Source organism: Chlamydotis macqueenii, chromosome 6, assembly GCF_036417535.1.
Source record: "Chlamydotis macqueenii isolate bChlMac1 chromosome 6, bChlMac1.mat, whole genome shotgun sequence".
Taxonomy (NCBI): Eukaryota; Metazoa; Chordata; class Aves; order Otidiformes; family Otididae; genus Chlamydotis; species Chlamydotis macqueenii.
This window is the reverse complement of record NC_141561.1, coordinates 36,721,220-36,749,033: the sequence shown is the minus strand read 5'-3', so window position 1 is coordinate 36,749,033 and position 27,814 is coordinate 36,721,220. Positions and strand designations below refer to the sequence as shown.

General features: G+C 40.3%; 2 protein-coding genes across 3 annotated transcripts; both read left to right on the top strand.

Annotated features, from left to right (window-relative positions):
* Positions 1–9,266: 9,266 nt before the first annotated feature.
* On the top strand, positions 9,267–16,144 carry DUSP19 (dual specificity phosphatase 19). Its single transcript, XM_086750933.1, has 4 exons — positions 9,267–9,540; positions 9,660–9,706; positions 10,735–10,887; positions 14,929–16,144. The coding sequence occupies exons 1-4, from the start codon at positions 9,312–9,314 to the stop codon at positions 15,148–15,150; spliced, it is 651 nt and encodes a 216-aa protein (XP_086607059.1). The 5' UTR covers positions 9,267–9,311; the 3' UTR covers positions 15,151–16,144.
* A 251-nt stretch (positions 16,145–16,395) lies between these two features.
* NUP35 (nucleoporin 35) lies at positions 16,396–26,335 on the top strand. Of its 2 annotated transcripts, none has more exons than XM_086750931.1 (9): positions 16,396–16,500; positions 17,344–17,514; positions 19,512–19,639; positions 21,277–21,337; positions 21,971–22,112; positions 22,498–22,567; positions 22,658–22,786; positions 25,369–25,536; positions 25,906–26,335. In XM_086750931.1, exons 1-9 carry the CDS (start codon positions 16,467–16,469, stop codon positions 25,981–25,983), a joined length of 981 nt encoding a protein of 326 aa, XP_086607057.1. In that variant the 5' UTR covers positions 16,396–16,466; the 3' UTR covers positions 25,984–26,335. The 2 variants fall into 2 exon arrangements, with proteins under 2 accessions (XP_086607057.1, XP_086607058.1); XM_086750932.1 differs by lacking the exon at positions 16,396–16,500 and adding an exon at positions 16,853–16,932.
* The last annotated feature ends 1,479 nt before the right edge of the window (positions 26,336–27,814 follow it).

Genomic DNA, 27,814 nt, shown 5'->3' with positions numbered 1-27,814 from the left:
ATCTCCAGTATGCAGTGTGTGGAGAAGGGCAGCAGGACAGGATAAGGCTGCAAACATTGAGGACTGCTCATACTTCAAATAATTGTAGCTCACAACTGAAGTCCAGTAATTATCAAGATTGGTACAATAAAAATTATATGTGGTCATCATTTAAAAAAAAAAAAACAGATGGGATGACTCTGCATCTTAACATGTTGTTCAAATAGGCTGGTTTGTTGAGCTCTTCTTTAAAGCAAGATGCAGAATACTTTGCTTACAGGGAAAGCAGGTATGGCAATTTTACTATAGGGAGCATAAGTAGAAACTAATAACTACTTAGAAAGTAGTTATTTCCTAATGATTTGTTCTCTAGGGAAACACTACGTGATTGCCTTCACTGAAGTAGAGGACTAGAGATCAAATAATTTGCTTGTATAGATTAGTTGAACAATTAATATTTCATGTATTTTAAAATATTTTTTCAATTTCAGTAATTCTTTTAAGAGTTATAAAGCAGAATGTGAAATAACACAAACACAATTTTAAGGATGTCTAAAAGGTGATAAAATCATTAATCATAAGATCTATACCAATTATTCTTAGTGGATCTTCTTATATAGATTAGTTTTACTCCATTTAGGGCTTTTGACATACATTTCCTCTTTGGTGACAAAATTTCAGGTCTTTTGTTGTTCTAGTGTTTGAGTTCTTCCATTTTATATTTTTAAAAGGGTGTTCCCCTAAATACCTTTTAACATGTTTTAAAAAGTTTGGCTTGTAGGTATAACTAATCATATATCTCTTCCAGGGTTAGGTTTTGTTTTTGTTTTCCCTGCCATATTTTGTGACATTGATAATGAAACTGGTTAATGATCTAGCACGTGCTACTCACAAAAAATAATCTCTAATCTAGGAAAATCTTTTCCCTTCATAGGTAGTGTTCATGTCAGAAACAATCTCTCCTTCAACTTGCTGAATTATGTTCCAGCAACAAGGGATGCCATTAGCAAAGCAGCATGCGAGATTTAATCTGCTTGAATTAACGAAGCTCATTCCATCTTATGAAAAATTGTGAAGTTTTAAACTAAGGGTGAAGCCAAGAACTCTCAGTGCTGGTCACAAAAAGTCATTGACTGGTACTCTAAATACTAAACAGCCTTTTTGGTAGGATATTTGTCCTGACAAAGCTGAATGGAAATCTTACACATTCAAGGACAGCGTTATTCACTAAAATTTTGGTGATTTCGCAAGTGTGGTTAAAACATCTAGGGGAAAAGGAAGGAAGGGAAATGCTGTTCATGACTTGTTTTGACAAGACAATCCCAAAGGTAAGAAATCTTCCTAATTAAGATGTTATCAAAGTAGTAAATTAGTTACATCAAAAGTATTCATATCAACATCCAGATTTGTAATTTTCTGCCATTAGCGTAAGTCTAAATGAATTTCATGTTTTTTTTTCTAAAGTAAATCAGAAATCACTGCTACATCATCTTGAACTTAATAGTCTACATGTAAAAAATAACTCTATATAAAAATAATAAAATAATTAAACTATTTTAATAAGCAGAGGGAAGCCTTTGGCTACTTAAAAAGTAATGATTAAATATGATAAAGTTAGGAGTAACTTTTCACTTGAAGCAAAATGATTCTGTACTTTCTCTTCACTGAAATACTCGAGGAGAAGACAGTTCAAAAACCCTCACCTTTCAGTTTGTCTGCTTATTGAAGAATAAAAGAAAAATATTAAACACAAAGAGACAGTTTAGGTCAATCTGGGTCATTCTTTGACTCTGCAGTATACCAAAAATGATTAGTTTCTTCTGAGTGTGTGTGTATATTCTAGGATGTCATCTCTTACTAGAAATGTCTTCTCCTTTATCAGTTTTCTTCTTGTTTTTAAAGTCCTGGTTTTCAAATACTTTCAGCTATTCCCCAAATATTGATAAATGCATCTATCTCAGTCCTCATTGCAAAAAAGAATGCCAGCAGTATGACTTTCTTTGCTGACACACGCAGTATCACCTTACAAACTTAATTATGACGGTAGTTTTTATCTCATCAACACTATTAACTAATACGGCTTTACTCTGTCACCTGCAATTTGTATTCTCTGACAGTTCACAGATATAGCCTCTGGGGTTGGGGATTTTATGTAATTAAATTATGAAGTAATTTTATACAATTTTTAAACTTGACAATGCTAAGCTTACTCATTTTTATTATTCATTTGAGCAGAAAGAAAATAAAAACCATAAGAACTTGGTCAGACCCAAAGCCCATCCAGCTCAGTATCCTATCTCTATCCCATGGCCAAAGAATGGAACCCTAAGGAAAAATGTGAGAACAGGCTAAGCACATACTACTGCTTCTGCAGAATATACTCCAGACTCCAAAAGTTCGTGGCTCAGGAACTTTGTAAGACTGAGACACTGTCTTGCATTTAATACCTGTTGATCTACTTCTCTTCTCCGCATGGGTCCATTCCCTTCTGAACCCATGCAAACTTTTAGGATTCTGTAGCAAAGGTTCACTTAGCTTAACTGTGTCTCGTATATAGGAACTTGAAGAAATATCACAGGCCAGCTCCTGCCTCAATGTATTTGTAGTTTGAGAGCGAAAGGAAAATTAGATCGCTCCTTGTTAGCGTGGCGGAAGTTACGAGGAAGCTCTGGGCTGGCTGGATCAAGCTATAGGAGTAGAATGAGATAGGGCAAAGATAGCTTCACTTTCCTCCCCTGCAGGGAACTTCTTCCCACACCCAAGCATGCAAGCACAATGCAATATTAGCAATATGCTGAGGCAAGAAAAGGGCATGCAGCGGAACTACGCTCTCTGATTTTTTTCTGCATGAAGTGAGATGCTATGCTTACATATGTTCCACTTCACCTTAAATCCTACTTGTAGGAGGCATCTCTTCACAGTAAACAGTAAGAACAGGTCCTACTTCCATGTCTGACTAAGCTAGTCTACAAAATAGTTCTCCTGCTGCATTTAGTTTATGATTCTGACTAGCAGCTGTAATGGTTTTCTTCTTGAACTCTGTGAAGCTAGAAAAACTTGCTCAGTATCCTGGTACAAATTGTAACATTAATATTTTAACATCCCTGTGGAAGCGACACATAAGCAAAAGCTACACATAAGATGCTACAAGAACTCTGAAATAAACTCTGATTTTACCTTCTTTAATTTTAACTTACCATGCTGCAGGCTTGGTCTTTGTTGCAAAATAAACTTTTGAGGATTTTTGTTCTAAAACAGCTCTCATGTATTTGAATGACCACTGAAAAACCTGTAGAGAAACAGGAAGGCTGGAAGACAAATTAATTGCATTTATGCAGACGTAGGCTGCTAGAAGCTGAAGTGCAGAATGGAAATTGCACTTTTGAGTGTTCTGATAAAAAACAAATCCTGAGTAGCCACGATGGTCAGCCATTGAAAAATTGTAATTTTACCTTTTACTTCACATCTGCCCCCTAAAATGGAGAAAGAAAACCATGCTTCAGGTTTCAAAGGACTTGAAAACATTAGAGAAGCTCACCTATGTTAACATAGCTCAGATTTTCTCTTCTCTTTTTGAAAGTCCTGACCCTTAAATGTTCTTTTGAGGCCTTACTGCAAAGTCAACTTCTCTGAAGTCTGTTTGTCTTAAGTGAAGGTATTCTTAAAACGAAATAACACCCAAATGGTGGAGAAAAACAGCCTCGCTGACTGACGCTCTGTGCTAACTGTGCAGTTAACCATCACTCCTTTGCAGAGCAGCTAGCCTGAATAGAATGTGTTTTACATGTGTACATTTTGGTTAAAATGAGTCACATTTTTGTAGTCTCTGAATAGACTGTTCCTTTCCCTGATTAACTTTGCCTGTGTCTCTACTACTGAGCTGACATACCCGGTTTTACACCAAGGCTCGTGAACACATGAACATAGTGGTTTTATATATCTAGATATATCTTTGCTCACACATGACTGCACTGAAGCAAGTCAGAGTGCTCCCGGAGAAGAGAAACCTTCATGCAAATGGGCGTGGAATTCAGATCCTACTTACACAACGCAGACATGAGTTGTGCCAGATCTTCCTCACACCAACATGTCCCCAGGGATACTCCCTTTGGCTATCAAACATTTCAGCTTTGCATTCTACCCTGTTCCTCAGTGCTCATTATTCAGTATAATCCATGACACATTATAAAAATATACATCTTTAGATTAGTGAATCAGCCTGCTCATTTGCATGGATTGCTCACGAAGTGTGGTGAGAGCAGAGGAATGCCCTGATAAGAGTTTGTAGGGCCATGCCTTTGGTTATGGGCATGGCTTTGCTTCTGGAGAAATTTCCCTGCAGCAATATGAGGAGATCTCAGTGGAAACACCACTGGTTCATGCTAGCTTTATAAGAACCAGCAAACAATTCTGCCTGAAATAAATAAATAAAATAATGAGAAGCTGCCTACCCTTCAGGCCAGGGATAGAAGGTAGTTTTTGGAGGAGGTCCACAGACTCACTAACATTATTAGGAGCAACCACTGGGCCTCTGATTGTTCAGTCTTGGCAGTGTGGACTGGGCTTTCACATGCACGTTATCAGAATCAGATCACCAACTCAGTCTCCCAGGCTACAGACTCAAAGACTTGAGGAACTGGCTCTATTTCCTGGCTTGACCAAGGTGCAGCCTCTGCTCTCACCTGAAGAAACATTACATATGTAAAGCTGGTCAAGAATGATGTAGCATACATTAGAAGCATAGCTTTAATGGATGTTTTGATTTGTACATTAAAGAGGTATAGGAAGAGAGGTTATGTAAATGTGTGCTTAGGATGTATACTACCCCTTACTCTGGGAAACCCTCTACAGCAGTAAATGAGCACCACAATTATCAAGAACCAAAGCACCAAAAAAAACTCAGAACTACTCCCACCACCTCTGGCCTCACCCCATTCCCACCCACGAGTAACTGCACATTGTTTAGCCCATAGGGTCTAGCGCTTCTAATGTGTTACAAACTGGCAGAGCCAGCAATCCAGAAACAAACTAACACCTTACACTGAAGCTTGGCTCACTAACAACAAGGTCACAGGATGTGTAACTGCAGCAATGCGTGCAGAAATGCCCTGTCAACTTCTTGTTTCAATAACTTTCTGTACCCAGCCTTCAGCATAGTCCTGCTTCCCATAACTTTCCCCATTTGGGCCAACTACCACAACAACACTTTTAAAATGCCATATACTCAACCATCTGCCCTGCCTTCACCCCTTCTTCCTGCCATTCTAGAAGGAAAAAAAAATAAATATAATAATTGGCAAGCTTACAGTTTCTTAGGCCTATATGGCTCACCTCAGCGATATAGAGATCTCAGTACACAAAACTGAGAATCCTTGCAGATTTTGTCCCACTTTACTAGCTTTTTAAGGTTGTATGTTTCACTGCCCAGTCAGGGTCCCACTTAAGATAGATTTTGCAGGCATTTACTGGATACCAGGACAAAAGAGCATCCGCATCCTCATTCAGGATATGGAACAAAGGTACACAACCAGGCTGGAGGAGAGGACAAGTCATTCTCCATCACCCCACTCTCACTTTGCTGGGACTCTGGTTTTCTTCCAGAATATTCTTTCCATGTCTACCAGATATAGACAAATCTAAAGGATGGAAAACAAATAGATGAGAACAAATGGGTGGTTGTCTCTCAGCCAAAACCTCTCTACATGAGAGAAATGGCATGGAGCACAGACACATGCAGAGCGAATGCCTCTGAATGGAAACACGATTCCCCCCCCTCCAGCCATCCTCTCATGTACCATCTTCCTCTGTTGCTTAGAGTGTGAGCGATCCTGAGCTTGTGCCTCCAAACTGCTCGCTTCTTCAGAATAGGAAAGACAACAGGAGCAGGCATCATGTCTTGACAACTTTGCAAAGCTGAAACTGAGACTGCATCAAGTAAGGACATCCACGCTGTGTGGAGCACATGAGGCCAACAAGTCATCACTCTAAGCGCTTGTATGTGCATTGGCACCAATGGTGGTGAAATACTGACTATACCAGGGGGCTACTCCTGCTCAGCTCCGTATGGACAGGAGCTACCTGTCCCAACTGCTCCAAGTACCACAGAGTGCTTCGACGAGAGTCTAACATATATAGTGCAATTTAAGCTTTAAGCTATTCTTTGCACTTTTTTCAAGTATGATATCATCTTTCTTGAACACAGTCACCCCCAAATAGCACAATGCACTTCAGAAAAGGCTTACTAGAACTTAATAAAATAGCATTATTATCTTCCTCTCTCTATTTTAAGTACCTCCTGATGCACTCTACGGTCACACTTGCCTTTCTCATCACCACACCACATCTGTGATTCACAGTCATCCTGTGACCAACTAGTGCACGCAGATATTTTCAACTAATAAAAGCAGAGTCTGCAGCAAAGACTTGTATTATTAGTTAGATATTAACTGATTTTGGTCCCATTTCTCTTACTCCTCAAAGTCATCCGGTTATTTCAGTTTGAAATGTGATGTTATTAGCCTACTAATTAGGGTTTAATTCTCTGCTTCACATAAGTTGCTGATGCAAGCAATTGACTCTCAATTTTTGGTACATTTTACAATCAAGTTCAACCCTCTAACATATACTTTCTTCAGAGCACAAAGCTGGTTTCTCAAAGCCAGCTATCAGGAGTGCCTGGTTATCATTTTTCTGATACAAGCTGGCTCTTTTGCATGGATAAGTACAGGCAGTACCCAGACCAAAATGAACAGTGGAAGGAAGCAAATACAACAGGAAGATGATGTATTATCACATGAGCTTTCTGAATGTGTACAAGCTGTCTTCTCTAATAATTAGTGCCTATGTTACACATTTCTTGGTTTGTTTGCCATGAGAACAGGTTCTGCTGAATTTCTTCACAGACAAAACAGAAAAATTATGAAGTTAAAGAAGACTTAACCCCCCCCCTGCATTTGCATTGGTAGGCAGCTTATGCAATACCATAAATTAATTCAACCAATGACGTGGAGACAGCATCCAGCTCCTGCTATATCTTTAGTCTTTTACCCCCAGCAAAGCATGCAAGAAGTGTTTATCTGTGAGTAAATGGAAAGTATGAACAACTTGGCAGCAGCATGTAAAGGCCTGCATCACAAAAAAAAAAAATGTGTCTGTGAACATTCAGGCTAGATCTAATGCTTATGATACGGACACATTGATTCTGTAATAATACACTGATTGTGTATATAAACATCTGCAGAATAGTTGGGTTTCAGAGAGATAACAATAGTACAGATTTTATGTCCAGTAGTGACCCCTGGTGCTTAAGGTAGCTATAACAATGACAAACATTCACAGCAGAAAAATGAATCTACTACTTTGCAAACAGTTGCCTTTCTGTGTCCACACATATTGCAGACTCTTCCCCAGAGGTTAAGGAACACGTAGTTGTATTATTAAGTTTAATTTTAAGTACCTTACAGATCTGTCACAGCTTAGTCTCGCAAACGCTTACACAGTACACCCCAAACTCATATGGGACAGAAGTTCATCACAAAGCACATCCTAGAGCCTTGCTACCCTAATGGCAGGCTTCTGGGTCTGCCCTACAAGCAAATTTTGCTCAGGCCTTGCCAATGTCCTGATACATGAGGCACTGCATTCTTGTGGGATACCCAGCTGTTCTTGGTCTTTCACAGGGGCAGCTGGAGCAATGCAAGGCAGCTTGAAATACAGCTGTGAAATACTATGCATTTGCTGGCTTACCCCACAGACCTATAGCTCTCCATTGCTTTCTGCTGATTAACTGCATCAAAAATCTTCATCAGACTTGGACAAAAATGAATCACCTTTGACATAGTTATTGTTTTAAGTTAACTGCTATGAGCCACAGTCCACTTTCAGAGAAGCTACTGAATACACATCTACCATGCAGGACATTACAAGACCTCTTGTTTGTATTGAAAGTTTAATTTAGGTTGTAGAATGGGATTGCTGGAAGTTATATTTTGTCCTAAAGCCTTCTGTTTGGCACCTTTGTTACCTTGATCTCTGATCCCACCCAGATCTCTGCTCTATGTTCTTCTCCCTGTCCTAAACCTCTTCCTTGATTTTCTCTTGGTTTAGATTCCTGCTTTTCCAGGCAGTGTGGGGTAGTCCGCCTTTTTCAGGTAAACTTGATTTTACATCTAATCCCTGTCAGAAGATTGTGCCTGGCATTCCTAGAGAAAAATTTATACTCTTGCAGTTTTAACACTGTTCTCTGCTTCTTGAATTGCCAAGGCATTTGTAGACCTCTCTACGTGGAACTAAGCTGCCTTTGTTCTGTACTACATTCGAGGGAACTATCAGAAGCATCTTTAGGGAATCATCACCTCCGACCAGCATCAGTTTGAGGAATATTGTAATACTTATATATATAACCTTATTCTACAAACCACCATGGAGGATTGTTTAAAAAAAACAAACCGAAATGTGAACAATTTAAGTTAACAGTATTACCATTTAACTTCATGAATGAAAATCCACATACTTACATACTAGCTCTGTAACACTGCAAGTGTTACAAAGTCATTCTCTATAGAAAATGCATGAAAACACAGATATCAAGTGGCTTGGGAATAAGGGAAAGAAAATCCTCACCTTGCCTCCCTTTCCTTCCTATTTTGCCTCTTTCGTAAAGTTAAGAGGCTGATTTTGTTTAGCCTTTGGTCACTATCCAATGGCTCTGGAAAAAAAAAATATTTCATTCTAAGAATTTCCATTCAACTGCTTATGCTATTTTCCCACAAAGCATGTCCCAACTGTCATCAGACAGGCACTGCTGCACGATGTTCTTCAAAACAGCAGTGCTTATTTGGAAAGGCTGAACTTTGGAAAGTTCTAATTACACTTGCAGACGGGCAGACCAAACCCCCACAAATAATGATAAAATAAGTACAACCACCGAAGTTCTAGGTGAACTCAAAACATCATCCCAGGCTCGCAAGTACTACAGAAAAACCACTGCCAAGTCCCCCGTGCCCGACCCCGCACGGAGCAGGCCGCTCTCAGGTCTCTCTGGCGAGCTGAGCACCGCATCGAGGGGGCCCACCGCAAAAGAAAGGGGATAGGCCGCGGTACCCAGCCCCCGTCCACCTGCCCATAAAGAAAAAACCCACCAAAAACAACAGCCGCACCCTCCAGCCGCCATTTCCCCCCACCCGAGGGGAACCTTTATCCCGCGCCTGCGCACCCAGGCACCACCCCCGCGGGGCCGGCAGCCAATGGGGGCGGCCCGCGCCCGGCCAGCGGCGTGTGGCGGGGCCGGTCGGCGGCGGTGACAGCGACAGCGGCGGCGGCCGGGCCGTGCAATGCACTCCCTCGCCCAGGAGATCCGCGGCTTCTCCAGGGCCAACCTGCGCAAGCAGCGCACCCGCGTAACGACGCTAACTGGCAGGAGGATCATCGAGACGTGGCGCGGCGCCTGCCTGCAGGTGGAGGAGGAGGAGGAGGCCGAGGCGGCGGTGCCCGGCTGCGGCTACGTACCGGACCTCAGCGCCGACCTCCAGGTCGGCGTCGTGAAGCCCTGGCTGCTGCTGGGTGAGTGGGGCCGGGGGCGGCGGGGGCCGGCGTTCCTGCAGCAGAGTGAGCGCTTTTCTGCGGGGAAGGGGCGCCGGGAGAGGGGTTCGAGCGCGGCAACCGGCTGCCTTTCCCTCCAGGGTCGCAGGATGCTGCTCACGACCTGGAGACGATGAGAAAGCACAAGGTAACGTTACGCGGCAGCGAAAACGCTTCTCGCACCGCGCTTGCTAGCGGATTTCTTTCTTTCTTTCTTTCTTTTTTTTTTTAAGTCAAAAAGCCTCAAATATTCCCAAGGAGCTTCAAGAAAACTTCCGTTGCGATTGCAGTTTTAAACGGCTGCTCCGTTTGCAGAGGGGTGGATGCCTGCCAGCCTGAGAAGAAGCTGAAACGCTTCGCTGCGGGAGTAGCGATTGTCTGGAGCCGCTTTCTGGAGCGGATTCCCGCACCGCCACCACAGGCGTTCGCGTTTCAGGCCCTAAGCAGCATCAGGCCTGATGGGGACAGGAGAAAAACAAAGCAGCAGCAGCTCTAAGTCTGTCCCGAACTTTGGTCTTTTTACTTTTCTCTGTTACCGTCATGGGGTGATAAGGCCTTCGGACAGCGGGGCTTCCGCAGGACAGGGATTGCACCGGTCCATCTGGTGCCATCTAAATGTCACTTCGCTGTAAATTAAAATAACCCAGAACCTGGCCGTAGCCTGCACAGAGCAAAGGTGGCAGGAGGCCAGACGTGGTTTCGCCTGCCAAGTGCAGGTGGAGTTCACTCTGAAATCCTTCTGCTCCAGTAAATGGTACTGGAAACTCAGGAGGAGGAACGTTAAGCTGATGGGTTAGGGCAGGCTTGAAATCTGGGGGACTGTTGGGTGGTCTGTGCTCTCATTCCTGCTGCTTTCTCTTTTATTTTCCATCTGTGTGCTGACAACTCCCTTTTCTGTTTAAAATCCTTACTTTAGTCTATGTTTGGTTGAGCACAGATCTTTTAATTTCCTCTCAAAAAAAGAAGAAAACTGAAATTTATCACAATATATTTTAACAGGCTTGGAGAAAAGCACACCATATACAGCATAAGTATGTAAAAGTGAACATTGTAGTTGTGTAAGTTACAATTCATATATGCCTAAAGAATAATCCACCTTTGCTGATCTTGCTTGCTGTCTTCAGAAAATGCCTTTTTCTTTTTTTTTTTCCTTTCCCCTTTTTTTTTTTTCCTTAGGTTACTCATGTTCTAAATGTGGCATATGGAGTCCAAAATGCCTTCCTCGATGACTTTATATACAAGACTATTTCTATTCTGGACCTCCCAGAAACTGATATTACCTCCTATTTCCCAGAATGTTTTGAGTTTATTGAGAAAGCCAAGATCCAGGTACAGTATATCAATAATTAATGCAAACTAGTTATCCTGTTTAGATTATTTATTACCCTATTTAAAATCTAAAGTAACTTCTTTTGTAAAAAGAAAGTATGCTACCAAATAAATAGTTTTGTCGTTGCCTTTTAAAATTTTTAAATACAGAACCCAAGCAATTTCTAAGCATTCCTAGAGACATGGCACTGCTGTTAATCCTCATTCCCTCCAGGACTGTTTTTTTTTTTTCAGAATGGCTGTCTTGCATGTTTCAGGGAATTGAAGGTGAAACACATTGAGCTATGAATCCACACACAATGACATACCAAGACTGTCAGAGAATATGTTAGTAGTCTTGGAGACAACCAGTGATTTTTAGCTGCCAACAAAATCCTGAAAAAGACATGACATAGGAAATAGGGTGAAGGGACTCCTCCTGGGGTTGCTTGGCAGACCTGTCTGTAACCTAGACCATCCCTGACTCCTATTTGTTAAATTCAAGCTTGCTGTGTAACTTATGACAACCGCTGCTGTGGTATCAACACTATGACTTGACAACCAAGCCTTATCGCATGTTACTCCACCGTACCTACCATATGCATTATTTACGTAGACTGGGATAAAAGAAGGTAATCTTGTCCCAGCTTTGTGCCACACAATGTTCTTTCCCTCTCTCATTTATCATTTATGAGCTATGTGATACACATTGTCACTTAATGACCTCTTCAAGGTTTCTAGTTACCATTTCCACTTCATTTCTAAATGAGACTTGCCATTCATAACTGCATAGTGCTGCTTTCTGCCCCTGGGGTTTATGTTTCAGTTACTATTTTGTAAGCTAAGGAGTTTTCCTGAAAACTTTGACAGAAATGTTAATAGTTTTTTAATTGGAGAGTTGAGTAAAAGAGCAGGTAACTGATGGAACAGATGTTCTCCAGGACTGGTTCACAAAGCATATGATAGTAGTATGCAGAGACAGATCTCTGGATGGTTAGAATCACTTTATTTCCTTTGTCAAAATAGTGTTAAAAGAGCCTATGATAAATTGCATCATGAAGTGCTCTTCTGTATAAATAATCAGAAAAAGATACTACTGTTTGATCTCCTAACATGGGCAAGGGAGAGATGTTCACTGCTGAGAGAGCGTGATACATGAGAAATTACTACTGGAGCATTGTTAACTTAATGAAGGAGTATGAGAGCACTTGAATTAGAGAATGCACGTAAAGCCTGTGCTGTTCAGTAAGTCACTGCTAGCTGGTACTTATAACATGGCTGACTTTTCTAAAACAGTAACCGCTCAAGTCTGTAGACACCATGGTGCCGATTCCGATATTGATCAGAGCTCACCTTTTCTTCTAGGCGCCCAATTGGCAGGCAGATTTTTCCATGACATGTTAGGTGACTCACGTCAGATCATAGTGCTATGAATAAGGGCTATTTTTTAAATCTTTCTATTTAGTATCTAATTGTAAAACCTCTAAAATCTTGTCTTTCCAGGGGGCAAATCTTAGTTCATTCATGAACATGTCTCCTTTTTGCTCCCTCTCTCCCTCCTAAAGAGAAAGCCCTGGCACCACTGCAAGTAAAGTGGATCCCTAAGGAACTACATTAGCCCACAGCTCTTCACCAAAAGCTTTATGCTGCTTTTTCATTTCTTTCCTCAGTGAGGCTTTTTGCCTGCTGTGTATAAGCTCTATATAATCACTGTTTCTCTTGATGGAAGGTGATTTTGCTTCTCCTTGTATTAAAAATAATATAAAAATAAAGCCCCTCTTGGTCTTGAATCTTAAGAGGTTCTTACAAGACCCTGGATCATTTCTGGGTAGGGGAAGGCTAGGCTATGAGGATCATAGCAGGGAGTTCTTAGTAAATAAAGATTAATTTCATATCTGCAATCTGTTTTTCACTTTTATTATGTATTCATATCGAATATAAATGTAGTTAAGAATTACATGCCAAATTCATCTTTGTATAAAGAAACCACAGGGTTTAGCAAGGAAAGGTAAATATTCTCAGTATTAAATTTGGTTTAATGTTACTGCCTATGTTTATTCATGTTCAGTAGTTTTCAAGTCTATTCTGTGGATATCACTATATAATTTTTGGCAACGTACAACAGAATAGTCATTAAAAAAACCCACTTAAAATGTGAAAGAGGAAAATAAAGCATGAACTCAAAGGAAAAAAAAAATATCACTTTCAATGCTTATTTTTTACCCTCAGTGTCACTGCTAGATATTGATCATGATTATGGTATGTTATGTCTGAAAAAACTCCCATTAAAGTAGTAAGACCTACTCCGGATCTAAAGTGGATAAACTTCAGCAATTGCTTCATTAGGAGTGGCATGTTCATAATTTTTATTTTTATCATTTTAATGTCATTTCTCTAAAGGAAGTAGTGGATTTACAGGTCACCACGGGCACTTCTTCAGTGGGTTGAAATACGTGTCCAAGCCTGCTTTGCACTCTGCTGTAGTCTGTGTGATCAGGAAGCGTGCCCCTGTGAATGCGAGAAAGGGAGTGAAGATCACGATTTCCAGCAGACAACGCAAAAGCGATGTGATTTCCATTGCAAAAATTGTGATTCATTGTGCTGGGATGGAGGAGCTTAGATTCAGTTCTTACGTCTGCCATAATCTTGTTGTGTTGACTTGAGCAAGTCATTCTTCTAGGCTCAGCTTGGCATTTATTCAGCGAGGATAGTAACACTCAATTTCATACTTCTTTGTCTTATTATTTAAACTGGAAGGTTTTTGGAGCAGGAACCATTTTCTGCTCTGTGTGTTTCTTAATATACCAGATAATTGCAACTCCCAGGTCTGTAACGTAAGTCATAAATTTCCTGGAAAGGAACCCTGATGGCTACAAGGACTTTTTTTTTTTTTTTTTTAATGTGGGTAAAACCCTCATAGAGTAATTTGTGCACATTAAGGGCAGACAGAGCAGGCTGTTTATATCTAGAACATGTTCAGCTTCGATATCTGAGCACTTTGTGTCGTGTTTCAGTATCTTTGCTCAGAATATGGAGGTGCTAGGGTCTTTTTTTTTTGTGAAAGTGGCATTTGGCAGACTGGATGCAGCCTTTTCCAGGTCATAGTCTGACACACAAACATGACAACATCACGAAGCCTGGACATTGCAAATGTCGCGTAAGCCACACTAGATTGCCTAGTTGTCTTTGTGTTAATTCATGCCCATCATTTCTTAATGGAACTTGCAGTGTCTTTTTAAAGAGTCATTCAGGTGTCTCAAAGGTTTTATGGGAAATGTTTAAGTAGGACAAAAATCATAAATTTTAAATAAAATTCAGGATAAGCCTGAATTTAACCTCCAGGAGACACATTTGTGAATTTATTGGAGGTTTAGTACTGTTGGATTTTGCACCTTTGTCACCCAGTTAAGGGATCTTAGCTGCACCAGCTGTACCAACCGCTAGAGTTGTACCAGTGGTGTGATGGGGAGCTGGAGACTTGTTGCAATCACACGATAGCTTTTTTGATTTTTCTGTTCCTATGCATGATCCTGTTTACCCAGGACCTTCACTGAAGAACTCCAGAGTACGCAAGAAGTGTGTGACTGAAACTACCAGATGTTCAAAAATCTGCCTCTGTGCCTAGCTGTTTGCTGCCTTGCTATGATTTTAACCTGGTAACAAGATACAGTCAAGTTCCTTTCCATATTGCAAATAAAATCTATTTTAAATTTGGCACCCAATTAGATTGGGTATCTTAGTATCCCAGATGTCTGTGATTTTGGTTTTTACATGAGGGGTTTTCTGAAGGATCTTGGGGAAAGGGACAGAGAAATGTGTTTTAATTCTAAGGTATGAATTAGGTTTGAAGTATTTGATAATTAGCAAGTGGCTTTGGTTAGAAAATTATTTGATTTTTGCCTTAGATAACTGTGTTGGGAGTTGCTTATATGTGTAAATATTTGCTTTGAGTTCAGCAAAGATCTTTTAATAAGTCTTAATAGATTTTTATATAAAGTTTCTAATAGTTCTTACAATCTACTTAACGAATATCCCAACTAAGGCTTCATTTGTTTCTTGAAGGATGGTGTGGTACTGGTCCACTGTAACGCAGGAGTCTCCCGTGCAGCGGCAATAGTCATCGGTTTTCTAATGCATTCAGAAAGACTGAGTTTTGCTAGAGCCTTTTCCTTGGTGAAAAACGCAAGGCCTGCGGCTTGTCCAAATCCTGGCTTCATGGAGCAGCTTCACAAGTACCAAGAACAGAACATAAAGGCAAATGGAAGCATAAATGATCACGACTGATCGAAAAGGAGAAGCGAAACAATCTGTTTTGGCTATACAGTAACAAGGTGTTGGACGTACTTTAATCTGTCATTTTGCAGTCCCCTTTCACATGTGCATTTTAAAGCCTTCACGTATTTTTTTTTCTTTTCGTACCTCTCTTTGACACCCTTTTTTTTTTAGCATGTAGTCTAAAGGCCAAATGGTATTCCACTGACTTCAGAGATGATTTTGCCCGAGAAGCAGCTCTTCTTAGAGTGCTAATAAAAAGATAAAGTTCAATTATCCTTGAAATATTAGAAAAAAACCAGAATGATGGTTTTTTATTGAACCATCACAAAATGCAATCAATAGAGAAAGGAAAGAAAATAACCGAGATGCCCTGTTTAGTTTAATACTAAACCAAATATGTGCATTCTAGTTGGTTGTAAAATCTAGATAATAAAATGTTCATACAATAAAGTACCTTGATACTAGATTTTAAATTTGTATTGCAACAAAAGAGGTTTTTATTGAATTTTGTGAGGTAGCCAGCCATGAGATATTTTCGGAAATGTAAACAGATGGTCTTCTGATGGAAGTAAAAAGGTGTAGGATGCTTTAATGCTTCATTTCTTTCTACTGTTTCTCATCAAGTAGTGATTCAAAGTGCACTAACATGATGTTTTCAGAGTGCTGGAAGCAGGCTCTCAGGGTTTTTGTACATCATTTCAGTGGAGATACAAAAAGTATTTGTAACAACCTATCTCTGCCTTGCTGTTACTGCCTTTTCTCTGCATTCCGTCCTTATTTGCTGTCCCATCACTCCATTCCACATGATGTATAAAGAACAAACAACAAAGAGTAGGTAATTTTGACCCTCCTGGCAGATCTCGGGCTGGAATTACGGTCTTAAGATGGCATGTTTAAAAAAAATACTGTAAAAGATTTTAATAGTATTTTATGTGGCCTTCGTGCCAGGTCTAAATGGTTTGATATATTAATATACAATAAAATAAGAACAACGCTGTGTTTGACTAAATTCTGTGCGGAAGTAATTTGAAAGGTTTGATGAAATGATACAGTATTCTCTCCTTGTACCACGAGTTTGAACTGTGGCATGCCATTGCACGTCAACTACACTGTGTCTTAGTCTCAGTATTAATTGCTAAATACTGCCTGCCCTGCCCACCCCTCACGCACGCACACACACCCTCCTGGCACTCCCCTTCCACTTCCGCCCGAGGCCGCTCACAAGATGGCGGGCGGGCCGGAAGTGATGGCGGGAGGAAGTTCCGTCCCGTTTGAAAGCACCCGGCGGAGGTGGCCGTCAGCCTTTTCCCGCCGCCCGGGCTGTCATGGCCGCTTTCGCCATGGAGCCGCCGCCCGCAGGTGAACGGGGCCGCCTTTCCGCCGCCCACCCCGCCTCGTGTCCCCTTCGGCTTTGCTAGCAAGCTGCCTCGTCCCGCGCGCGCTGTGCCGTGCGGCGGTTGGGCGCGCGCGGGGGCCGTTGGGCGGCGCGAGCCGCCTCCGGGGTCGCCGCTGCCCGGCTCCTTCCCGCCCTCCTCGGGTCTGGGGAGGGAGTTGGGGCCGGGGCTGGTCCGCGGGGACGTTGGGGGAGTCCGGGAGCCGCCGGGCCGAACTGGGTGGTGGGAGAGTGCGCCGGGAGGAACGACTTCCTCGGAGGGGGAAAGCGGAACTGGGCTTGGGGTTAAAGCGAGCAGCCGGCGCTCCGCGGTACAAGACCCGTTAACCTGAAGCACCCCGAAACCCATGGAGAGCTCAGGGGTGTGGCGAGACCGGCTGTAACGGCAGGGCCGCGGGGTAAGCCGCGATGTGGTTGGCGGGAGCCCGCCGTGCTGTGTCGGAGCAGGGTCCCCGGGTTAGGGCACGGAACCGGCCGGCGTGGGGCGGAGAATCCCGCCTTGGCGTGATTGCTGTTGCGTGAGAAACGCCTTTAAAACAACCCCAAACCCGTAAATACCCTCAAAATCAGAAATGTAGCCGAAACCAAAGCAGTGTATTTGAAAAATGAGCTCTCAGCGTGGCAGTTCTTGTAGTTGCAAAAAATGCATGATTGGGATAAACTTTGCTTACTTGGAAATTATTACAACTGTCTTAGTCACTTACTGTATCTTGTTTTACATTTCTTCAATGGAACCGCTATTGAAACCATGAAAAGACTAGATCACTTGGCTTCTTCTACGTTTTAAAATGTTGTTTTCATTAATACAGGAGCTGAGCCAATGACTCTTGGCTCCCCGACATCTCCAAAACCAGGAGCTAATGCTCAGTTTCTTCCCGGGTTCCTGATGGGTGATTTACCTGCGCCAGTGGCTCCGCAACCACGTGCTTTAAGTGGCCCTTCTGTTGGTGTAATGGAAATGAGGTCTCCGCTGCTTGGAGGTCAGAATTCGTTAAATGCTGAAAAACTGTCCTGAAAGCAAAAATTTGGTTTGTCTTATTGTTCTATGTGACCGTTGCAGACTTACGTTCTTGTAGTTTTATAACTTATTATAAATGAACTTGACTCATTGAATAAATGGTGGACTCAGGTGTATTCAGTTGGAGTTTAGGTAAGTTCTTTAGAGCAGACAGGTTTAGTAAATGTTTTAAACATGGCAGTTTTGGTACCAAGAAAGGTTACTTTTACAGGGAAGGTAATATGAACCTCTCCTATTACAAAATCAATTTATACAGCTCTTTACAGGTCAATTGCACATGCAGCCATCGATGTTTTATCTTTGTTTAAAACAGAGATGTCTGCTGGCAAACTAAATGCAGCTTGTGCAAGCTGCTGATTTCTTTGCAGTGAATTCTAAAAAGTCACGGATTATCAGACTTCTAAAAACTGGATGGAGAAAAACTAAAAAGTACTTCTTAATTAGTATCTAGTGATTGTATTTACAGTCTCGATGTCTGGTGTAATTGGGCTGGAATAGTGACTTTTCACAGCTCTAGATACTCATCTCTTTTCAACCACTTAATTGATCTGACTAGAAAAAGTCCTCACCTGTGTTTCTAGGATGGTGGTGGTATATGCCTGTTTTCTTCTCTGAGAAGTATGTGTGAGTAGTTAACAGCTTCATTGATTTATTTAATGTCATAGGTGATCTTGGCTTTTGTATTGAATCATTTGGCATCATCTAAATATCTGATGGTGTTAGTGCGCTAGTCATTTTGAAGGAGAAATTGAGGATTAAAGTACTGCAAGATAAGTCTGTTCTTTCAATGTCTAGCAGAATTGGACTCGATGATCCTTATGGGTCCCTTCCAACTTGAGATATTCTATAATTGGTGGTCTGTTGGTCTCCAGCTTCTTGCTCTTGTCTGTCCCTCTTGTAGCCCCATGTACAAGCCTCTTAGGAAAATATGTATGAAGTTGAAAAGTCATGTGCATTTCACCTAATTGTTTGTAGAAGGGTTTACTACAGCCTCAGAGTATCAAGTCTAGGAAAGGGACAACGAGTAAGATACTGACACCGTCCTCCCAAAATGAGTGATTAAGTATATCACTTCAATGGAAAACCTTGAAGGGAGAGTGCTTTATATAATACATTGTAACAGTTCTTGAATCTGTTAAACAGTTCAGAGAGGAGTCTGGGAGCTTAGACTTTAGGACTGAAAAGTACTTTGGAAAAGCTTAATTTCCAAATGTTTTGCAAATGAAAACTGTTAAGTCAAACTGCTTTGCTTTTTTTTTTTTTCTTTTTTTTTTTTTTTTTTCTTCTGGGGAAAACCCACAGAAAGTGTTCAGAGATATGTCAAGATCTTTCAGTCATTTTAATTCTTGGTTATATGTGAAGCCCTAAAGTTTACTAAATGGGAGAGCAGCTGGCTTAACTTCATCCTGTCTAAATGCAAGCTGGTCACTGCTCTCAAGAGCTTACATTTTTATATAATATGAAATCACATGGGAAGGAAAGGAATTTGGACAGTGGGAATGTGACAGCATGTGGAATGTCTGTGCATTTCGGATGGTTCTTTAGCATGTAGAATGTCTCAAGTCTTAAAAACCTTGCTTTTGCATCTCTGCTACAGGGAAGTTAGTCTCTAAAACAATTAAAATACACTACTAACCTGCCTTAAAGTAGGAAGATGTAGCTATGCTCAGAGCTGCTTAAAAAGAAAGTGTGTGTAACCAGTGAATATACTGGGTTCATAAGAGGTCTAAAAGTTTTAAATGATACTTGTGTAAGGAGGCAGTTTCTAACACACGTGATATTCTTATGTAGAGCATTGAAACCTGAACAGTTTGGTAGGCCAGATAGTTTTGCAAACCCCCAGTGAAACAATCAAGAGTCTTTCATGGCTGAATTTACTGTTGAAGTTTCAAGAGCAAGTAGCAGTGTAGTAAAAGTACAAGTTTTCTCATGCTCTTTATTTGTTCCTTTTAATTGCAGGAGGATCTCCTCCACAACCAGTAGTCCCTACGCCTAAAGATAAAAGCGGTGCTCCACCAGTTAGAAGCATATATGATGAATTATCTAGTCCTGGACTTGGATCAACACCTCTAACCTCAAGACGACCAGTAAGTGGCTTGGGTACTGGCCTATTTTTAGCAGAAGATGTGAGGTAGCTTACTGCTTCAGAGAATTCTTTAACTCAGTTGTATAAACTGCTGTAGCAAAATGGCTGGTGAGTCATCAGGTCATGCTGTTGCTTAGTCTGGGTGTTTGCTGTGCCTGTTCCTATGTAGTCTAAATGAGAGCTGCAGTCGCGGAGCTATCTCCTCTTGTTACTGAGTTTCAATATTGTGGAGAATGAAAAACACAAATCATGCCTCTGCTGTGCTTTGTACATGACAAAAGCAAACTTGTTGCAGCTTTTCACCTTCTTGTAATTTATTGGGCTGCTGATTGCTAGAAGGGTTGAAATATGTGGGCAATACTTACTGATGTAGGAGGAACTTTGTGCTGAGTAAAACATCTAATCAAAATTTCAGCAGGGAGGTAAGGTTAATGTAACAGTAAATTTTATAGAAGGTCACTCTAATAATAAGCTCTGCTACTTGCCTCAACTGAGCCCTCAAGTATTAGCAGGTTCTTTTTCAGTGAACATGATTCTTTTGATGCAAGGAGAAGGCCTTTCACTGAATGAGCAGTCTTTCTGTTGAGTGTTGCCTTCTGAGAAGTATATTCTGAAAGTTCAAGTTCTGTCTGAAAGACAGAATCCAATACTGTCTTCAAGGAACAACTCTCAGAATGCATGTTGCTGGTTCTAAAGATGCTCCAGTTGGTTTGATCTTGTGTTGAAGAAATGCTGTGATTCAAGTGAAAAATACACTGAAATTGTTTAGGATGTTGAAATCCTTCTGTGTTAAAAAGAAAAGAACTATTAGCAGCTAAAACTTGACATATACTTTCCTTCAGTGAGTTGCACTAAGTAGCTGACAGGGAGAGTAAGTCTAGTGATAAGGAATACAAGTGGAGTTTATGCTCCCATGATTTCTAAGCCCCGTAAACAGTGAAAAATCAGATGCTGGTAGCTTAGGATACTGGCATCCTTTCCATCAGGATGCACATGGATGTGTGAATTACTATACTGCAGCAATAGCGAGAAGCCTATTTTGAAAAAGTTAGACTGTAAGGTTTCTGAGTATTGATTCCTGAAGCTACTTGGTTTCACAAAGCATATGTGATTGGTGTTAGGTAGCAGATTTTTCAGTTCCTGTTACTTAAAGCTCACCCTAAGCCTAAATAGGATACCAGTAGCTCTTCCTTTGCAGATGTAGAGAGACCCTGAATCTTGTTACTTGTGGTGCTTCCCTTCTGTACTTTGCTCTATGCTCCCATACTATCTCTGATACTTGCGTTTAACCCACCACAGCTTCTGATCAGCAAAATTAACTGCATTCTCTCCTAAGGCTTAGTAATCAGCTGGAAATTCCAGAATGTAATAGTTAAGGCCTACTAATAGGTCCAGACCGTCTGCTTAGACGGTGTGCTGGAATGTAAAAACATTGTCAAATAACTTTTCATTAATGACTTTTAATAATCTTGTTTAAATATGCATGTAAATGTTAGTTCTCACTCTGAAAAGTTACTCCTAACTTAAGGCAAACAATTAATATTCTTGCCTGATACTTCAGTTACCTGAAAATGATCTCTTGTGATCAGAGAAGCATATCTGTAAGAATGATTTGTTAATTTCTGTATTTTAATGCAGGCCAGCTCTTCTATAACACAGAGCCCATTGGTTGGAACTATGCCGTCAACTCCTGGAACAGGTAGATGTCCTGTCAAAATATCTAATCAACTTCCTTACTGCTTTCCTTAATACACAAAAGTCATCACTGTTCAAGCTACATCAGCTCCTTGCTAATTTGCAAAGGAGTTACATCTTTATTTACTAGGTTTTTGAAAGGTGAATAGGAATTTTCAAAGTGTGGTTAGGAAATACTTTTCCACTCTGAAACTGACTGAATTTCAATCAAGTTTACTTATTCCTTAATCAAAATTTGTTGTTGAATAGAGCACAGAGGTGGTTGTACTGGAGTGAAGCAGCTGAGATTGATGGGTTGCCTTCCATCTTCATAAGGTTTCCTCTCTAGTGTATGAACCTGTGGCTTCTTGCTAAGCTCTGTTCTGCTGTCTCGTTCCTATTTGGCTTTTGTATTAAGATGCTGGTGTTTAGAGGTCAAGGAGAAAGCTAGGTTGTTAGTCATAAAACTTACTAGCAGATGTGAAGTTTGGATTTACTTACTGTTTGTGTCTGCAAATAAATCTTAATCAGACATCTTCATCAAATTTTTTATACAAGTGAAATGCTTGATACTGAACTTATGCATTTACTATAGGCTCTTAAGCTTATCTGTCTTGCAAAAGTAATTTATTTAAACAATGCCATTTCAAATTTACAGCTTCAAGTATGTTCAGTCCTGCAAGTATTGGGCAGCCTAGGAAGACAACCCTATCTCCTGCTCAGCTAGATCCTTTTTATACTCAAGGTGAATCCCTGACTTCAGAAGATCAACTTGATGACACGTGGGTAACTGTATTTGGGTAAGTTGATTTCCAAAGTATTAGAAAAACCATGGGTTTATAACATATGGAAAGAATTATTTGGACATTGCTGTTGTCTGGCATTCCTATGTTCTGCAGGAAGTACAACTGTGGTTAGAGCAAGCAAATGCATCTATTTCAGTGAAGCACCTTAACTTAAGCTACATGTTAATCTTTTCAAGTTGGAAAGGCAGCTTTCTACCGTTGAGGGGTGTGGTGAAATAAAAATGCCTAGAAGATAATACTACTCAAGACACTGCTTCTAAAACGGCATTAACACATTGGTCTTTTGGATTTCTTAAAACCCTTCATAGAGTTGTATTTTAGCAGCAGAATTCTTAAACTACTCATTACAACTTTTTGAGTATTTTCTTCTGTCTTTCAGATTTCCTCAAGCATCAGCTTCATATATTCTTCTACAGTTTGCTCAGTATGGAAACATATTAAAGCATGTGGTATGTCTTAGTTTGAGACTTATTTCTGAAAATATTCTGGCTCATTCTTTAAAAGGCTAAATTTAACAGTTTTCACTTAATCTCATACAGATGTCTAACACAGGAAACTGGATGCATATTCGATATCAGTCGAAGCTTCAAGCCCGGAAAGCCTTAAGCAAAGACGGAAGAATTTTTGGTGAATCTATCATGATTGGTGTCAAGCCATGTATAGATAAAGTAAGTCAGCAACTGCTTTGATTTAAATAGAAGTCACTCTGCTTTTGGACTTCCTCTTTGTTTTCCCTGACCTCTTGAATTTTTTTCTTTTTGAATTGCAAAGCATAGGTAGTTCAGCTATATAGGCATAGCCTATTATACCTTTTACAAAAGGTATAATATACCTTTTGATAAAATTTCCTGCTGAGAAGGATCATTATGGGAAATCTCTGTGCTCCTTGGAAGTTGCAATGCACAGAATTATATTGCTGTACAAGATATGAAGTAAAACTGTAACACAGAGATAACTGAGGTAAGAGTTTCCCAGACTGGAATTTGTGACATTTAGGGGCTGCAATAGATATGTCAAGGTGGATTAAGACTGTTAGTTCTCCTAATTGTCCCTCTTTTTTTTTTTTATGTGACTATCTGATTCTGGCTCTTCGGTTAATCTTAGTATATCATACTGAAAATTTGTAGCAAGACAGTCCTGATCCTATTCTCCCACCTGCCCCCACAAAAACATGTCCCTTTCTTGTAAGTAGTGGTTGGGGTAGGCATGGCTGTATTTCAGTCTAATTTTATGATGAGCTCTTAGTTCCTAGGCATTGACAATGCCCTCACCATAAATTCTTGCAACACTTTGCATTGGATACTGTGCATTACCTTAAGCAAATGACAGTCATTTTTTTTATAGTTCACAGACTATTATAATATTTTTTTTTGACTCTAAGGATAAGTGATGCCAAAGTGTAATGTAAGCTTTCAAATGTAAACCATTCTAAGAAGGCAGGCCTAGAAATTGAGCATGCAAGTATTTCAGTTTTTAGCAGTTTGAAACATTTCTTACACTGATTAAAATTCAGAAACAAATGTACTTCAATGCCCCTTTCCTCTGTGGGCGTCTGAGGGTAGGGCTCCTAGTCTCTTCTTAGCTTATTTACTATTTTGGTGTCCAGTTTGTATCAATGACTGAATTGCCTGTGAGCTGAAACTCTACAAGTAATGATCTAAGACATTGGTCAGACGTGTGATCTTTGCTTTTGGTTTCTCATTATGTCTGTTGTGGGTAGTGTCCACTTTAAAATATCAATAAATAAACCCATAATCATTAACCTGCGTTTCTGGATGCAAGAGACTTCTGGTGACTAGTCCGCTGATGTTTGGCATTAGCCTGTGAAAACTTTTCCCTGCAATTGAAAACTAGATACGATGGATTTGAAGTCGGTGCTTAAGCTTCTGATTTAAAAGTAAGTTAGTTCCATGGGTTCCCCTTGTGCTGAGCAAAGAGTCAGCTGCCACCCACATTGGATGCTAATCATATCCTGTTATTTTGGACAGCTGTCTCCTGCCAGATGTGCTTCTGAATTTCTGCTGTCTTTAAGGTGGTTGAATGCTGTGCTCCACTGAGTCTAAATGCAGCAAATCGGGTCTTCCTAGGCTGGTTGTCATTTCCCATCTTATTTTCTCTTGGTTCTTGTGAAACTCATGGTTCCCATCAAGTCACTTGCTGCCTCTTCCATTCTACATGCATTGCCTTCTAAACATCAGCTTACAAAAATGGAGCCTTCTGACTCATTTTCTAGCATTTGCTAAGGGGATTGAGTGAAAGTCCTTGACAAATTGAATCAGAGCAAAAAGCTGCAAGTTGGTAAAGAATTGTAGACTCTCCTGTACAGGTCAGGTAAAACATTTTAGAAGTGATTCTCCCCCTCTACTCTGCCCTGGTGAGACGCCACCTGGAGTACTGTGTCCAGTTCTGGAGCCCCCAGCACAAGAAGGATATGGACCAGTTGGAGAAGGTCCAGAGGAGGGCCACGAAGATGATAAAAGGGCTGGAGCACCTCTCTTATGAGGACAGGCTGAGAGAGTTGGGGCTGTTCAGCCTGCAGAAGAGGAGGCTCCAGGGAGACCTGATAGTGGTCTTCCAGTACCTCAAGGGGGCCAACAAGAAAGATGGGGAAAGGCTGTTTAGTAGGGCCTGTTGCGATAGGACGAGAGGTAATGGTTTTAAAATAGAGGGGGGTAGATTTAGATTAGAAATTAGAAAAAAATTTTTTACGATGCGGGTTATAGAACACTGGAACAGGTTGCCCAGAAAGGTGGTGGATGCCCCATCTCTGGAAACGTTTAAGGCCAGGCTGGATGAGGCTCTGAGCAACCTGACCTAGTCAGGGATGTCCCTGCTCCTTGCAGGGGGGTTGGACTAGATGACCTTTGAAGGTCCCTTCCAACCCTAACCATTCTATGATTCTATGATTTAGAAAGAGGATGTTACACTACTTATGTTCAACTGGGCCTGAAAAAAAGTTACTTCTTGAAGTTTGCTGCAAGTCTTACAACTTACTTTCTCTATACTGTTTCAAACCTGGCTGACACTTAGTACATACAGTGAACAGATGACAACCTTCTGCTACTTTGCGATGGCATAATCCAATGTCCAAATGATTGTGGTGAGGAAAATGCTTGGTGCTCTGTGGTCTTTGAGATGTGAGCATGTTTTATCAAACAATTCTAGATAAAAGATATTATAGATAAAGGTTGAAATACTGCTTTTTAGTATTTGTAGTATTTGTTTACCTGATTTTAACCCTCTTTTTAAGAGTGTGATGGAAAACTTTGAAAGAAGCTCTATATCCTCAATATCTTCAGTTTTCACTCCACCTACAAGATCTGTCGGCTCCCCAGTACAACCTGCAAATAATACTACAAGGATTTCTGCAATGAGACCTCTTGCAACAGCATATAAAGCTTCTACTAGTGACTATCAGGTATTTTAAGGGAAACAGAAGCATATGTTTCTTTGTGCTATCTCCCCTTAATTGTATGAGGCTGTACACAGATTAACTTTAATGTGACCTTAGCTCTTATCTTGTCCTGTCATTTATTTAAAGATGTGGTTCAAGTACAAACTCAGTTTATTCAGTGTCTAAAATAATAATAAGAATAAAATAAACAATGACTCGTCACTTTTCCAGAGGTTAAGGGCTTGTTTTGAAAAATCTTTGAAACATATTTTGTCAAAATATAGTAACACTTAGGAGAAGAGAAGAAAAAAAACTGGTTAGTATAAAAGGAATTAACTGTATGTTGACTAATTCTCTTTATTTTCTCTCTGCCTCTTTACCCTTGCCTTCTAGGTGGTTTCTGACAGACAAACTCCTAGGAAAGATGAAAGTATTGTATCTAAAGCAATGGAATACGTGTTTGGCTGGTAATATACAAGAGGAAGTAACACACTAAGTTGGTCAGGGTTTGAAATATGCTACTGGCATCCGTGGTTAGTTGTAAAACTACTGGTGGCAGTATTTTAACTTACATCTCACCTGTTATGCCTTCAGTTAATTCAGCAGACATGTAGCTTGCACTTTAAAAGATGGCAATGTACACATGGTTTTAAAAACTAAGTAAGTGTAAATATAAGTGCTTTTTTCCCATTTGTGCTCTGATTGCATGATTGTAGAAAAAATATCAGCACTGACTTTTCCTCTGTAATTATTTTCTGTGAATTACTTCCTGATTAGTTGGAAATGTTTAAAATGGCAGCTTTATTTACTGATGCCTTTAATTTTATTGTGTGTTCCCCCCCCCCCCCCTCCCGGAAAGATGATAGGCTACTTGCAGGAAGAACACTATGCACAGCTGGCTCGCAGGGACACGGACTGCTCTTAGTATGTTTGATGTTTTAAAATTCATTGCTGTTTTAAAACTATCTCCAAATGTGTTCCAAATATCATAGCAACCTTTTAACTCTTTGTTTTATTAATAAAGCTAAATAAAGTGAAGTTTTTCTTAAGTTCTTTTTAAACAAGCATGAATTCTGTTAGAAAAAACTATATGCAGTACTCTAGTTGAGCTAAATTTCTGTTTTGCTAGTGGTTTGCAAAATATACTTCTGGTGCACTTCAGACTAGTAATGATGAGTATAGGATTTATTTTAGTGGAGTGATGGAGAATAAGATTGAACTTGGATCAAGTAAATCGGAAGCTAAATACATAAGGAAGGAGTTGGAGCAAAAGTCAGTAATTTGGCTTAACTGTTTTGCCAATAAGTACCAGATTTAAAACTGCTAAGTTGGTATTCTTTCCCAGTCGTTTCTCTTAATATCTTGTTCGTCATAGCTTTAGGAATGATTTTCCAGCTTCCTGTAGAGTAAAAGCACTTGGGAGTAGTGAATGTTGTTTAGTTTGCTCTGGAGGTAGTAAACAGGAGAAGAAAGTTTAGGACATACAAATCTGTATACTTCTGGACAGTATAATTAAGAAATTATCTTCATAGGGCTTCTACTGGTAAAGACTACTGGTAAGACTTAGTATGTGTTCTTAGTGTTGAGCACTAGTCAAACCCTGGTATCAATGATTTGGGCTTACTAAGTATGAGAACATTACAGTTCCACACTGCACAGCTTTGCTGCAACGTGGTATGGATAATATAAATTATGAGTGTACAGAGGCCATGTGTGAAAGGGTAGAGGATATTGAGAAGTAAATGTGTGAAAAATCTGAAACACTTGGAGGGGCTTCAAATAGACTTTTTTTCCAGGCTAGCTACTATTGTTAGGTAGCATTGCATTTAAAAATGCATTTCTTCCCTTTTGTTAACTATGTACCTGCTGCTTTATAAAAAGGAAGGTTCCTCTTCAAGCTGTACTAGATGTGATTTACATTAAAACCAAAGTTATGGCCTTCAGCTAGTGATGTGTGACATACACATGGAACTCAGTTCTGGTTTCGATTATACGGGATTTCGTGTAAGACTGTGGACTACATTTTTCACGGGTTTATGGCTTTAGTTTAAAATGGACTGTCAGGAATACTTAGTTTCCATTGTCTGCCTCAATCACAAGGATGTTACTCCAGAGATCTTATTCACTTCTTTTAGTGTATAGATCTGCACATTTCTAGAAGGATCTGTTATATTGTTTCAATGGTAATTTCACTACAATTTTAACTTTTTTTTTTTGCTAAAGACTTCTATAAGTTGGAGACAGTGTTTATTTTTATACTCCTTTTTCCCTCTACCCCTCCCCAATTTAGCTTTCTAGCAGC